This window comes from Anolis sagrei, chromosome 11, assembly GCF_037176765.1.
Source record: "Anolis sagrei isolate rAnoSag1 chromosome 11, rAnoSag1.mat, whole genome shotgun sequence".
NCBI lineage: Eukaryota > Metazoa > Chordata > Lepidosauria > Squamata > Dactyloidae > Anolis > Anolis sagrei.
Genome location: NC_090031.1, coordinates 22584611 through 22600440, shown reverse-complemented (window position 1 = coordinate 22600440; position 15830 = coordinate 22584611). Strand labels below are relative to the sequence as shown.

The 15830-nt window shown below is 45.1% G+C and overlaps 1 protein-coding gene across 1 annotated transcript in view; it reads left to right on the top strand.

Annotated features, from left to right (window-relative positions):
- Positions 1 to 15830, top strand: part of TRIM37 (tripartite motif containing 37) — an 85621-nt gene that overhangs the window by 29162 nt on the left and 40629 nt on the right. Inside the window, exons 12-15 of the mRNA XM_060757043.2 lie at positions 2101 to 2177; positions 8476 to 8655; positions 11190 to 11304; positions 13314 to 13511. Coding sequence (XP_060613026.2) covers positions 2101 to 2177; positions 8476 to 8655; positions 11190 to 11304; positions 13314 to 13511 — 570 coding nt within the window. The remainder of the gene's footprint in view (positions 1 to 2100; positions 2178 to 8475; positions 8656 to 11189; positions 11305 to 13313; positions 13512 to 15830) is intronic.

The following is a 15830-nucleotide window of genomic DNA, read 5'->3' as shown; positions in this document are numbered from 1 at the left end:
AATGACAAAACCAATCTGCCCCCCAACCCCACCAGTATTCAAATTTGGGCGTATCGGGTATTTGTGCCAAATTTGGTCCAGTGAATGAAAATACATCCTGCATATCAAATATTTACATTACGACTCATAACAGTAGCAACATTACAGTTATGAAGTAATAACTAAAAATAATTTTATGGCTGGGGGTCACCACAACATGAGGAACTATATTAAGGGGTCGCGGCATTAGGAAGGTTGAGAAACACTGGCATAGAACAATATCAGTATTTTCCTAGCAAAACTAATTCTGCGGTGTCAGCTGATTGTGAAATGCAAAAAGATCACTGCATCTCTGCTTTGTTGGATGTTCAGTTCCTGAGAGAGTTATGAGGATGTATTGAAGAGTGTTATTATGGGTTGGATAATTTGACCAGCATTTGGTATTTTGGGAAGGGGGGATAATGTGGTACAAGGAATTGCAGATTTCAGTGTGCGTCTTGTTTCTGATATACAATTGTTATCTGGAAAGTAAGGTTACAAGATTATTTTTAATACAAAGAATGAACAGAATCATAGAATAGAATCATAGAATCAAAGAGTTGGAAGAGACCTCATGGGCCATCCAGTCCAACCCCCTGCCAAGAAGCAGGAATACTGCATCCAAATCACCCCTGACAGATGGCCATCCAGCCTCTGTTTAAAAACTTCCAATATTATATATTGGAATATATTATAATATTGCATGGATTGTAGCCTAGGTATTACATTATTTTCCCACATGATCACCATTCAGTTCAATACATTTTGTCATGTGTGGGACGGGTTTTTGATGCCTGTGTCATAGAAGTTTCCCTCCACCTTTTTCAGCCAGTTCATCACGTCGGTTTTTACCTCCTCCTCGTCGGAAAAGTGTTTTCCACCCAGGTGTTCCTTCAATTTAGTGAACAGATGATAGTCACTGGCCGTGAGATTGGGGCTGTGGGAGGGGTGGCTGAAAACATCCCAAGCAAAGGAAGTCAACAATTTTTGTGTTGCATGAGCGGGTTGTCATGAAGGAGACAGACTTCGGCTGTCAGCCTCCCACCATGTTTGTATTGGATGGCTCTGCGAAGTTTCTTCATGGCCTCACAATATATTCTGTACCTATTTTTTCACATGCTGTCTTGTGAAAAAATAGGTACAGAATGTCCTCTCCATAAACTGAAATTATTTGGTGATGAATCACAGTGGCGTTCATGCCCTTGGCATTTAGGTAGTGTATTACAGTGCAAACTTCGCACTTGGAGGGAAATGGAATGAGGATGCTCATCTCTAACTTTCACCACAAAGCCAGTTGATGAGCTACTGACGAATAGCACTGCTCGTTTGCTTCTGCTGGCTTCCCGCTACATGACCGTGATACCAACTTCCCCCGAGAAAATTCCCCTCAAGAGCTACGTGCCTTGTAACCTTACTTTCCAGATATCCCTTGTACAGTGCAAACTTCGCACTTGGAGGGAAATGGAATGAGGATGCTCATATCTAACCTTCACCGCAAAGCCAATCAATGAGCTACTGACAACTGGCACTGCTCGTTCGCGTCCGCTGGCTTCCCGCTACACGACCGTGATACCAACTTCTCCCAAGAAAATTCCCCTCAAGAGCTACGTGCCTTGTAACTTTACTTTCTGGATATCCCTTGTACAGTGCAAACTTCACACTTGGTGGGAAACGGAATGAGGATGCTCATCTCTAACCTCCACAAAGCCAGTCAATGAGCTACTGACAACTGGCACTGATTGTTTATTTCCGCCAACTTCCCACTACATGGCCGTGATAACAACTTCCCTCGAGAAAATTTCCCGCAAGAGTTACGTACCTTGTAACCTTACTTTCCGCATAACCCTCGTATTTGGAAGAAAAAGAGAATAGTGGCACACTAAATTGATGATTGTGTGTGTAAGAGTGTGGTGAGCAAGAGAGCATTTCTTCTTAGGTTAAACCTCCTCTGAGGTTTATATTGGGTAAAATTCCACTTCATCCATGTTTGTCAACACAGGAATCTGTAATGTGGACTTAAAAAGCTTTTGACGTATTTTCTGAAACACTGACTTCCATTTTCCTCTTCTTTTAACATCAAAGGATGGAAACGGAGTCGTGAGAGGATACTACTTATCTGTGTTCCTTGAGCTTTCCGCTGGGCTGCCTGAAACATCCAAGTAAGGACTGTTGCCAGCTGTCTCCCTTTGCATTTCTTATGGGGTGAATTGGGATTGCATTCTACAGCAGGTTAATGCTGGAGGGAAGTCTTGAAATGTGAGAGTGTGGTTCAAAGGTCCCTGAGGCGACATTTCACTACCTCAGACCTTTTTCAGGCGTCTTTTTATGTGTGTCGATGTGGAGGGAAAAATATTTTCTTTTAAATGTTTTACTGCCTTGTATTGATGTATTTTCCCCTTTTTACATTGGCTGGGGCTTTCCTGTGAGATTTTTCCTTGAGGCTTTAATATTACAGGCTTGAGACACTCTTGTAGTAAATGAAGTAACAAAGTTTATTTATAGCTTCTGGCTCCAACGCTTATGGTAACATTTGTGTGTTCTGTTACACTCTTGAGTCTTACATTCAGTATCATTCACTTAGTTAACTTTTCTTATCAAACTTCAACTGTTTCACATCAACAAATATGTTACTTTTTCATACATTCTTGACAGAACTATATCCCGCCTTAAACCACACTGGCACTTCTTTGTTTCCTTAAAACTTAAGGTTCATTTTCCTAACTGCTTTTCTCTCACATCAGTTCCTAACTGTCCTTCACAAACAGGAATCCCTAACTGAAACTTTTTTACTCTCTAACTGCCTATTTTTAAACTTAACTCCACCCCTTTGGAATGTTCAGCTCTTCCCCCCAACTGCCATTCTGGCTCAGTGGCCCTTTCAAATCCTGGCCTACACTCATCTGCATATGACCAATCGGCTGCACGTATGCAAATTAATCTTGCCTCTACTGTTGCTACCCTATTTCTGCCAATTCTGCCATATTGCAACATAGAGCTATACATGAAAAATTTAACATAGATCAACAAATTCGTTACAGTCCCCTTACTGTTAGAGCCACTGATCTTTTGGAAACCATGTGATTTTGCATTGAAGAAAGTAGACTTAGGGTAACAATCAGATGTTTTGAGTTGCAATGTCCATAGCCTCTGTGTGAATAGGAACCTTTAAAAACCTTTAATGCTCATGGTAACGGAGAGACAACGTCCATGGGTGGGTTTAGAATAATAGAATCCTAGAGTTGGAAGAGACCTTGTGGGCCATAGTCCAACCCCATTCTGCCAAGAAGCAGGAAAATCGCGTTCAAAGCATCCCCGACAGATGGCCATTCAACCTCTGTTTAAAAGCCTCCAAAGAAGGAGTCTCCACCACACTCTAGGGCAGGGAGTTCCACTGCTGAACAGCTCTCACAGTCAGGAAGTTCTTCCTAATGTTCAGGTGGAATCGCCTTTCCTGTAGTTTGAAGCCATTGCTCCATTGTGTCCTAGTCTCCTGAGCAGCAGAAAACAAGCTCGCTCCCTCCTCCCTGTGACTTCCCCTTACATACCTATACATGACTATGATATCTCCTCTCAGTGTTCTCTTCTTCAGGCTAAACATGCCCAGCTCTTTAAGCCGCTCCTCATAGGGCTTGTTCTCCAGACCTTTTAGTCACCCTCCTCTGGACACATTCCATCCAGCTTGCCAATATCTTTCTTCAATTGTGGTGCCCAGAACTGGACCCAGTGATTCCATGGACTGGATGGCTCATGAGGTCTCTTCCAACTCTTTGATTCTATGATTCTAGGGAGGGGAGCCTCTTGATGCAACTGAGTGATGTCCCTGCCTGTCTTCCAGCTGAGAGAAAGGAGAGCTGCCAAAATGTTCTTCATAACACCCATGGCCACATCACACACTTGGCTGGACACTAAGCCCACTGTACATTTTCAGCAAAGATCTTGAGATCTAATAGTAGCTTAGTAGATGCTTTTACGAAGGTTGATTGCTAGAGTGTTTGTGGTTGAGCTCCAGCTCATACTCTGCTTTGAAAAGGTCTTCAAAGTACATTCCTAAGCTTGGTTTGTGGGCTTCCTTGTCTTTGCAGATTCTGAACCGTTTGAGAGCACTTTCACACTGAAGGCTTCTTACCATCTGTTGTGCCCTTAGCAGTTCATGCTCAGTCTTGCGTGACATGTCTAAATTTATGCACATTTCATTTTCTTCCTCTTATTTTTGGTAATATCTTCTCTCCGCTTGTTTCCTACATGGCTACCAGCCTCCTCCCAGTAGACTCAAATCAAGGGAAAACTTTATGAGAACTACCACTCCTCTTGGTATATATTTGTCGTGTCAGAACAACCAGTCAAATTATATTACATTTCTAACAGAACAAAGCAAAAAAAACCAGACAAAATACGAAAATTGTGAGTTTGGTAGTTGATTAAATGTCCTTTGACCAGTATCTGGCCACTTGGAGTGCTTCTGGTGTTGCTGCAAGAAGGTCCTCCCTTGTGCATGTGGCAGGGCTCAGGGTGCATTGCAGCAGGTGGTCAGTGGTTTGCTCTTCTCCACACTCGCATGTCGAGGATTCCACTTTGTAGCCCCATTTCTGAAGGTTGGCTCTGCATCTCGTGGTGCCAGAGCGCAGTCTGTTCAGTGCCTTCCAGGTCGCCCAGTCCTCTGTGTGCCCAGGAGGGAGTCTCTCATTTGGTATCAGCCATTGGTTGAGGTTCTGGGTTTGAGCCTGCCACTTTTGGAGTCTCGCTTGCTGAGGTGTTCCAGCGAGTGTCTCTGTAGATCTTAGAAAACTATTTCTAGATTTAAGTCGTTGACGTGCTGGCTGATACCCAAACAGGGGATGAGCTGGAGATGTATCTGCCTTGGTCCTTTCACTATTGGCTGCTACTTCCCGGCGGATGTCAGGTAGTGCAATACCGGCTAGACAGTGCAATTTTTCCAGTGGTGTAGGGCGCAGGCACCCCGTGATAATGCGGCATGTCTCATTAAGAGCCACATCCACGGCTTTAGTGTGGTGAGATGTGTTCCACACTGGGCATGCATACTCAGCAGCAGAGTAGCATAGCGCAAGGGCAGATGTCTTCACTGTATCTGGTTGTGATCCCCAGGTTGTGCCAGTCAGCTTTTGTATGATATTGTTTCTGGAACCCACTTTTTGCTTGATGTTCAGGCAGTGCTTCTTGTAGATAAGAGCACGGTCCAGAGTGACTCCCAGGTATGTGGGTGTGCTGCAATGCTCCAGTGGGATTCCTTCCCAGGTGATCTTCAGAGCTCGGGATGCTTGTCTGTTCTTGAGATGAAAGGCACATGTCTGTGTTTTAGATGGATTAGGGATCAGCTGGTTTTCCCTGTAATAGGCAGTAAGAGCACCTAGAGCTTCGGAAAGCTTCTGTTCTACCATCTCAAAGCTCTCTGCTTGAGCGGTGATGGCACGATCATCAGCATAGATGATGCTCTCTGTCCCTTCTGGCAGTGGCTGGTCATTTGTGTAGATGTTGACATTGGTGTCGCCCCAGCAATAGCAAGGGTATCCCTCTGGGCACTTCAACCAGGAAATCCCAACTGGATGGCCCCTCATGAGGATCTCCCTCCAGGGGCAAACCAAGAATGGGCAACTTGGAAGTCCCTGAACAGACTCAGAAGTGGAATGGGCAGATCAAAAGACAACCTGCCTCATGTACAGAGGAAGAATTGTTAGAGACTACAGACAGTGCCGTTGCTGTTGCCCGTTTTTGGTCAAAAGATATTTAGTCGCCTTCACTCCTACTTTTATCAGTTTTATACTAATTTATGCAATGCTTTTGATACAAAATAATAGTAATCCTCTCGTTTCCTAAGTTCCTTTTTCTGTGTAAACTGCTTGTAACAAGAGTATTGGGTACACCTATGTAACCTGCCAAAAATGTGGACAAAAATATGCACAGTGGATGAATTTCTTTTAAATCTATCCCAGGCATTATTTTCTCAGTGTACTATCAAAATAACTGGTGTAATAATATGGATGAATCATAGAATAGAATCAAAAAGTTGGAAGAGACCTCATGGGCCATCCAGTCCAACCCCATTCTGCCAAGAAGCAGGAATATTGCATTCAAATCACCCCTGACAAATGGCCATCCAGCCTCTGCTTAAAAGCTTCCAAAGAAGGAGCCTCCACCACACTCCGGGGCAAAGAGTTCCACTGCTGAACGGCTCTCACAGTCAGGAAGTTCTTCCTCATGTTCAGATGGAATCTCCTCTCTTGTAGTTTGAAGCCATTGTTCCGCGTCCTAGTCTCCAAGGAAGCAGAAAACAAGCTTGCTCCCTCCTCCCTGTGGCTTCCTTTCACATATTTATACATGGCTATCATATCTCCTCTCAGACTTCTCTTCTTCAGGCTAAACATGCCCAGCTCCTGAAGCCGCTCCTCATAGGGCTTGTTCTCCAGACCCTTGATCATTTTAGTCGCCCTCCTCTGGACACATCACAGCTTGTCAATATCTTTCTTGAATTGTGGTGCCCAGAATTGGACACAATATTCCAGGTGTGGTCAATATTCCAGCTTGGATGAGGCCTTATGCCTGTCTTAAACAACAGGAATGCAGAGTATGGCCCATTCCTGTTCCTTTCTTCCAGAAATGTCTATCCTCTTCAGTAAAACTTTTTGAACAACAGTTCCCAGAAAACCCAGCCAGCACTGGAAGTTGCAACTAAACATTTTTCACTAGCTATCCATGAGTTTCTCCAGATGCTTTATATGAGACTAGCCGTCTCCTGCCAGGCGTCTCTGTGGCCAGTCTGGTGATCTGGAAAATAAAGTAATGAGAAAGCGTTGGTTTCTAATATATGTAATGTCTTGATGCTTGTGGGTAAACAGTATTTCTTGTTTCTTTGTCATTGTTGATGTGGAGATTGTTTAGTTTGCCTCCTCTGGGACATGCAACATATCCTCCTTTAGGGGTCCCTTTCAAATCCATGATACTATATCTCTCTGTGTGTGAATCATATCTATCTATATATCTATATCTGTGGCTCGATGGCTCTTTGTCAGGAGAGCTTTGATTATGTTTTCTTGCCCTGGTGAAGGGAGATGGACGGGATGGTCTTAAGTATTTTCTGTTGGTCATGGGGATTCTGTATGGGAAGTTTCTCCCAATTCTGTCGTTGGTGGAGTTCAGAATGGTCTTTGATCGTAAGTGGACTTTAAATCCCAGTAACTACAACTGCCAAACGTCAAGGTCTGTTTCCCCCAAACTCCATTTGTGTTCATAATTGGGCATATGGAATATTCATGCCAAGTTTGGTCCAGATCCATCATTGTTTTGAGTCCACAGTGCTCTCTGGATGTAGGTGAACTACAACTCCCAAGGTCAGTGCCCTCCCAAACTCCCAAGGTCAGTGCCCTCCAAACCCTTCTAGTGTTTTCTGTTGGTCATGGAAGTCCTGTGTGCCAACATTGGTTCAATTGGTGGAGTTCAGAATGCTCTTTGATTGTAGGGGAATTATAATTCCCAGCAACTACAACTCCCAAATGACAAAATAATTTTTTTGAGTGATGGTCGCTCCTTGGGTTAGTAGGTGTCTTGTGGCCAAATTTGGCGGCAATTTGTCCAGTGGTTTTTTAGTTATGTTAATCCCACAAACAAACATTACATTTTTATTTATATAGACTTGCTGTACCCGCCATGCATTGCTATAGCTAACCTTCCCTCCCTCTTTCTCTCCTCCTTTCTTTCTCCTACCTTCCCTTTTTTTCTTTCATTCTCTACCCTTCCTTCCCCCCTTTCTTTCCCTTCCTTTCTCCCCTTTCTTCCTTCTCTACCAATTCTTGGACTTCAACTCCCAGCACTCCTACTGATCTATCCATCCATCCATCCATCTATCTATCTATCTATCTATCTATCTACCTATCTACCTATCTATCTATCTATCTATCTATCTATCTATCTATCGTATCTACCTGGAGGATTGCTGGGAGTTGCAGTCCAGGAATAGGAAATTGGAAATATGCAGGGATTGGGATGCCCTCAAAGAAATCCAAGGAGAAGAAAGCTTGCATCTTGGAAACATTTAGATCACACAGACACCCCTCTCCTAAAGGGCCTGCTCTAGGGGATGCTGGGAGCTGTAGTCTGGAAGAGAGTGTGGATATGCTATTGAGTGTTTTGTTTGCCAGGGGGAGTTGTTTTTGCACATGCGCTGTGGCATCTTTTTGCTTTTTTGCTTTTTTAAGTCCCTTCCGTTGTGTTTTTCAGTGTTTTCATGAGTGATGATCACTCGTTGGCCTGATAGGTGTATTGTGTCCAAATTTGGTGTCAATTTGTCCAGTGGTTTTTGAGTTATGTTAATCTCACAAATGAATATTGCATTTTTATTTATATAGATGGGCAAAGAAGAATGTAACAGGAAAACGGCATGTCCGGTGTTACTCTCAATGGATTTAATTTTAGCTGGTTTTTTTCATGTTTTTGGCATAATTTTAGGTATGAATATCGTGTAGAAATGGTCCATCAGTCCACTAATGACCCTGCCAAGAACATCATTCGGGAGTTTGCCTCTGACTTTGAAGTTGGGGAGTGCTGGGGATACAACAGGTTCTTTCGATTGGACTTGCTGGCTAATGAGGGCTACTTGAACAGACAGAATGACACTGTCATATTACGGTAAGAGATGAAATTGCTATACTGAGGCACACAGCCCTTAAATATGAAGTTCAGAAAGATACCTTTTGTGTTGAGTACCAACAGCAATACAGTGGGGGGAAAAATATTTAGTCAGATAACAGTTGTACAAGTTCTCCCAGTTAAAAAGATGAGAGAGGTCTGTAATTGATATCCTAGGTAGACCTCAACTATGAGAGACAACATGAGGAAACACATCCAGACAATCACATTGTCTGATTTTTAATGAATTTATTTGCAAATTATGGTGGAATATGCTTCCTGATGGAGGTGCTTGGTTTAATCTGACAGTGGGTTTTAACCAGTATTTCAGATGTGACTAGTGGTCCAACACAGTATTATTTATTTATTTATTATTTACAGCATTTATATTCCGCCCTTCTGAACCTGCAGGGGACTCAGGGCAGATTACAATGTACTCATATATGGCAAACATTCAATGCCAAAGATACACAACAGATATAGACAAACACTCAGAGGCTATTTAACTTTTCTGGCCGCCAAGTGAGCTGTTGCTTTCATCGTCCATCTGCAACACTGATGAAGTACTTTCCGCATCCCCCGCATGCTTTGCTGGAGTCTTTTTTATGGCCTCGTAAATTAGTTAAATTAGCCTCCCCACATTAGCGGTATCTAAATTTCCTACTTGACAGATGCAACTGTCTTTCGGGCTGCAAAGGTCAACAGCGAGCTACACAATGGTTGGAAGCTCACTCCGACCCGGGCTGGCTTTGAACTCATGACCTTTTGGTCAGTAGTGATCTAATGCAGCGGATTCCCAGCTAGCTATGCCACACTCCCTTCACTTGGGTGTTGGGCAGTATGGTGTTTGTAGAGGACATTTGCAGGGCTCTTGTACATATTCATGGTGCTCACTATGACCTGCAGTGTCATTGGAGGGAGGGCCTTTGGTGTATCCTGAGTGGTAGGAGCTATAAGCTGTTTGTGGAGGCAGGAGCTTGTCTGTGTAAGTCAGGGGTCCCCAAACTACGGCCCGCGTGCCACTTCCGGCCCGCCAAGGGCACTTATCCGGCCCGCGGAGGAGGAGCGCCCCCCCCACACAATGCCCCTCCCTTGGCAGGCTCACGCTATCTGTCAGGCCTGATGGGCAGCGTGAGCCAGCCAAGGGCAGCTGCTCCGCGTGGCCTACTCGCGCGTAAAGCACCTCGCGAGGTGTTTTACGTGCGAGTAGGCCACGCAGGGCTTCTCCCTTAGCAGGCTCACGCTATCCATCAGGCCCGATGGGCAGCGTGAGCCAGCCAAGGGAGGCTGCCCCGACGCTCCATGCAGTCATGCCGGCCACATGACCTTGGAGGTGTCTATGGACAACGCCTGGCTCTTCGACTTAGAAATGCAGATGAGCACCACACCCCAGAGTCAGACACGAAATGTAATATAATGGATTGGTTGCTCTGACATGACAAATAAAAAAATAAAGACACGACTGGACTTCATGTCAGAGGAAAACCTTTAACTAGGAAAATTGTGGACGATCCAGGGTGGGAGAAAGAACTCTTATCTGTTGGAGGTAGGTATGAATGTTTCAATTGGCCACCTTGATTACCATTTCATGGCCTGAGAGTTTTTAGGGAGAATCCTTTGTTGAGAGGTGATTAGCTGGCCCTGATTGTTTCTTGTATGGAGTTCCCCTGTGTTTGAGTGTTGTTCTTTATTTACAGTTATAATTTTAGAGTTTTTTAAATACTGGTAGCCAGATGTTGTTCAGACTAGAAATAGGAAGATTTCCCATTCTCTGCTCCTGGAATTACTGCCTAAAGAGGGCTACAAAGAACCCCCTCTAAGGGCCCTTCCACACAGCAAAATAAGATATGTGCAATGTGCATAGGGATTTTTTTAATTGATTTTTTTTAAAAAAAAACTATAGTCCGGTCCTCCAACGGTCTGAGGGACAGTGAACTGGCCCCCGGTTTAAAAAGTTTGAGGACCCCTGGTGTAAGTGAACACCCCCCCTCCCCACACACACACATATTTCCATTTTTATTATATGTACAATAAATTTTTAAAGATGATTTTGACTGAAAGTTCAATGTTTCTGGATGAAAAACAAATCTTTTAGTGTGCTTGGAACAGCCTGGAGTGGGCATGAAGATAGCAGCGTGTGTGGATCACGTTAAGTTAGAAAAACAACAGAAGAAAAGCCCAAAAATAAAAATAGAAAGTGGGAGGTGTACAACATGTTCTCCTCAGCCCCCTCAATCCCTGCCGTTTGCTTCAGCACCATAGATAAAAGCTAGCACTAATCCTCACGAGAAAATATCGTATATTACATAGTTTGAACCAGTGTGCAAAACATGACTTCTCAATTTGAGTGGCTTTAATTTACTGATTGCATACCTGATATTAAACGGTCACTGGGCTAGCTTGGCCTTCATAATATGGGACTCCATGTTTGCTACAGAATCAAGCTCCAATACAAAAGCTGGCTGCTAGTAGTGCTGTATTTGCTTGAGATTCCTCAGAGTATTGTGAAGTCTTGACTTGCTCCTTCTCTTAAGGTTCCAGGTGCGGTCTCCCACTTTCTTCCAGAAATGTCGGGATCAGAACTGGTACATTTCTCAACTGGAAGCTGCTCAGACCAGCTACATCCAACAAATAAATAACCTTAAAGAGGTAAGCAGCCCTGTGATGCAGGGGTGCTAAACAAGGGGGTCATTGGGCACAGATGTGGCTGATGGTTTATGTGTTTAATCTGCATTTTTCAACCTGGAGGGTTATGAAGGGGTTTCAGAAGGTCGCCAAAGACCATTAGAAAACATATATTTCTGATGGTCTTAGGAACCCCTTTTGCAGAGAAGGCTGAAGATCTCTCTGCCTGTCCTTCTCTTTCTTTTTGGAAACAGACGGTTAATCCTCCCGTCAAAAGCCTTCTTCCGCTGGGATTGGCTGGCCTCTCAGACAAGGAGAAGGCTGTTTCTGAGACTCCAAGTGGGGAGGGGAGAGCAGGCGTGCTTGGCGCATGGCAACGTAGTGCGCATGTGCGTGCAAGGCCGGAGGGAGGCATCACCACCGAGTCCCTTCAAGTTATGGAAGTTCTGTGTGGGAAGTTTGGCCCAATTCTATCGTTGGTGGGGTTCAAAATATTCTTTGATTGTAGGTGGATTATTATTATTATTTATATATATCGTGTCAGGAGCGACTTGAGAACCTGCAAGTCGCTTCTGGTATGAGAGAATTGGCCATCTGCAAGGATGTTGCCCAGGGGACGCCCGGATGATTTGATGTTTTTATCATCCTTGTGGGAGGCTTCTCTCATGTCCCCGCATGAGGAGCTGGAGCTGGTAGAGGGAGCTCATCCGCCTCTCCCCGAATTCGAACCTGCGACCTTTCGGTCTTCAGTCCTGCTGGCACAGGGGTTTAACCCACTGCGCCACTGGGGGCTCCTAAACTAAAACTCCTAAAAGGTGAATTATAAATCCCAGCAACTACAACTCCCAAATGCCAAGGTCTATTTTCCCCAAACTTCACCAGTGTTCACATTTGGGCATATTGAGTATCTGTGCCAAGTTTGGCCCAGATCCATTATTATTTGAGTCCACAGTGGATATAGGTGAACTACAGCTCTCAAACTCAAGGTCAATGCCCACCAAGACTTTCCAGTATTTTCTGTTGGTCATAGGAGTTCTGTGTGCCAAGTTTGGTTCAATTCCATCATTGGTGGGGTTCAAAATGCTCTTTGATTGTAGGTGAACTATAAATCCCAGCAACTGCAACTTCCAAATGTCAAGTTCTATTTCCCCCAAACTCAACCAGTGTTCACATTTAACTTTACATATGGCCTTCCCACTGTTTTTAATTGCGTGTTGTCGTATTGATAATGTTGTATATTTTATTGTCTATATTTTATTTTAATTGCTTGTACTGTTATTGTTTTGCTTGTATTGTTGTATTCGGCCTCGGCCTCATGTAAGCCGCACCGAGACCCTTGAGGAGATGGTAGCGGGGTACAAAAAAGTATTATTATTATTATTATTATTATTATTATTATATTGAGTATCCATGCCAAGTCTGGTCCAGATCAATCATTGTTTGAGTCCACAGTGCTCTCTGGACGTAGGTGAACTACAACTCCAGAACTCAAGGTCAATGCCCACCAAACCTTTCCAGTATTTCCTGTTGGTCATGGGAGTTCTGTATGCCAAGTTTGATTCAATTCCATTGGTGGTGAAGTTTAGAATTCTCTTTGATTGTAGGTGAACTATAAATCCCAGCAACTACAACTCCCAAATGACAAAACCAATCCCTCCTCCAACCCCACCAGTATTCAGATTTGCACGTATCAGATATTTGTGCCAAATTTGGTCCAGTGAATGAAAATACATCTTGCATATCAGATAGTTATATGAGAATTCATAACAATAGCAAAATTAAAGTTCTGTAGTAGGGACAAAAATAATGTTATGGTTGGGGGGTCACCACAACATGCGGAACTGTATTAAGGGGTCATGGTATTAGGAAGGTTGAGAAACACTCGTTTAAATGAATTGGGATATCCTTCACCATGTTGGCAGTTTGTTGGTCACTGCTGACTGTGGAAACGACACATTTCGGAGGATTAAGTGGAGTTCCTTCAGAATGGTGTTCTCTCTTTGACTCACATGTCTCTTTGTTCTGCCATTCAGCTTTCCCGTACCCAGAAGTCCCATGGCATGCCTCCGCCAGATACTCACCTCAGCCCACAGAGTGATGATGGCCTGGAAACGAGACCAAAAAAGTCGGGACCAAACTCAGATGTACTTCTTGAGGTTATGGCCAGTATGCCATCACCCAGAAATGCAAAAGAGGAGGAAGAGGAGAAAGTACAATATGAAGATTATAATGTAAGGGTTCCCACCTCCTTGAGTATTCCCAGTGGGTTTGCTGTAATGTCGGGTGTCTGCCTCTACTAGTGAAGAGTGAGTGCGGTTCTGAAGGTATTATGATATAATAATACCCAGGATATTTAATTACCTGATGCTTTTGTCCAATTCTTTTAAAATTACATAATTAACAATACAAAGTGACGTCTGTTGGACAAGTGGGCTTATTAAGAAAATACTCTCCTCATAAATGCACAACAGAGTAACTTAGCAGCAGTAGTGTGACCCAGCACCAGTAGCTAGAGGTGGCCCTAGGTAATTTTCAACGGTAAGCAAACAGTTTTTTGCCCCCCCCCCCAAACCAATCATTGATATATATTTTCTGTTCGTCGTGGGAGTTCTGTGTGCCATATTTGGTTCAATTCCATCATTGGTGGAGTTCAGAATGCTCTTTGATTGTAGGTGAATTATACATCCCAGTAACTACACTTGCCGCACTGGATCCCTTGCCTGGCCCGCTTTGGGTCCGGAGGCGTGTCTGAAGACCCCGGCGTGTGCACCAAAAGTCACCTCTTCTCCTGACTTTCTCCTCAGCCATTGAGACCGAGAGAGAGAGAGAGAGGTGGAGATGCCCACCTTTCCTGAAGGTAGGCGCAAAAACAAAGGAGGGAGTGGAGGTGGGAGAAACCTTCAGTCGGAGGGGCTCGCTCTCTCTCTCTCTCTCTTGGTCCCAATGGCTGAAGAGAAAGTCAGGAGAAGAGGCGACTTTTGGTGCGCACGCTGGGGTCTTCAGACACGCCTCCGGACCCAAAGCGGGCCAGGCGTGGCGGCTCCGCCCCTTGGCCCACCCGTGGATTGGGGAGAAGAGAGGAGGCGGGTGGAGTGCCAGGGGATCAGGAAAGGGAGCTGGTTATGGGGAAGGGATTGAACGCGGAGAACGATTGAGCGCCAGCTCTGCTCGCGCACCCGGTGGCCGGTTGGAGCAGCTCAAGGGCCCGGCTCCTTTGGGAAGAGGATCGCCCGGCAGCGAGGCAAGAAAGCCGAGGCTCCCCCCGGACTGCTAGGGCTGTTGTGAGCTGAGGGGGCGCTCCTCAAGTGGCGGTCGAGGGGCATTTACAGAGGCGCCTCTGCGCCCCTGGCAAAAAAAAAGTGTTCTGCGACTGCTTACTTTGCGTAATGGACGAGCCGCCCCTGCCAGTAGCCCAAAGCGATAAAAAGAACATTGTTATCTCTTCCATAGGAGGCTTTTCATTATAGCAAAATAATATGGTTGCACTATTTACAAGAACAAGTTTTCCATAACACAAATAGTATTCCCTCACTTATCGCGGATCTTCCATTCGAGGACCACCCACGATAAGTGAAATACTGTGAAATATGGACGCTGCTTCCCCCCCTCATCTCTCACTTCACCTTCTCTTTCCTCTCCTCTTTCCCCTCCCTCCCTGTCTTGGGCGCCCATGCCACCCTTCCCTGGAAAGAGGGACACTTTCGCCTGCGCGGCCCTCCTCCTTGCCTTCTCTCCCTCCCTCCTTGACTTCTTTCTTTCTTCACTTTCCCTCCGCTTCTCCCTCTCACTCGGGAACTGCCGACCCCAGCGAGAGGGAGAAGAGGAGGAAAAGCGGAGGAGGAAGGAATTGCCTTCTTTCCTCCTTCGCTTTACCTCCGCTTCTCGCTCTCGCTTGGGAGCTGCTGATCCCAGCGAGAGGTAGAAGAGGAGGAAAAGCGGAGGAGGAAGGAATTGCCTTGTTTCCTCCTTCACTTTCCATTCGCTTCTCCCTCTCGCTCGGGAACTGCCAACCGCAGCGAGAGGGAGGAGAGGAGGAAAAGCAGAGGAGGAAGGAATTGCCTTCTTTCCTCCTTCGCTTTCCCTCCGCTTCTCCCTATCGCTCTGGAACTGCCAACCCCAGTGAGAGGGAGAAGAGGAGGAAAAGCGGAGGAGGAAGGTAGGCAAGGGTGGCTAGAGGGAAGGCGAGGAGGAGGAGGGCTGTGCAGGGAAAACCGTGAAACAGTGAGTCCGCGAAGGAGTGAGGGAACCCTGTAAAGTTCAACCTTCACATTGTATCTTCACACACAAGGCCTTTTCATACTGAGGTTTACCTCACACAGAGGCTTCTCTCACAGACTTAAGGCCTACCTCACACTGTTAAGCCTTCCTATTGCTTAGTAATGCCGCAGTCCGAGAGAAACCTGTGTGAGAGAACGCCTCAGTGGGAGAAAGGTCTCCGTCTGAGACCTTTTTCCCACTGAGGCATTCTCTCACACAGGTTTCTCTCGGACTGCGGCATTACTAAGCAACAGGCAGACCTGCTTAAATTGAACAACTGCTTTTGTTGTCAT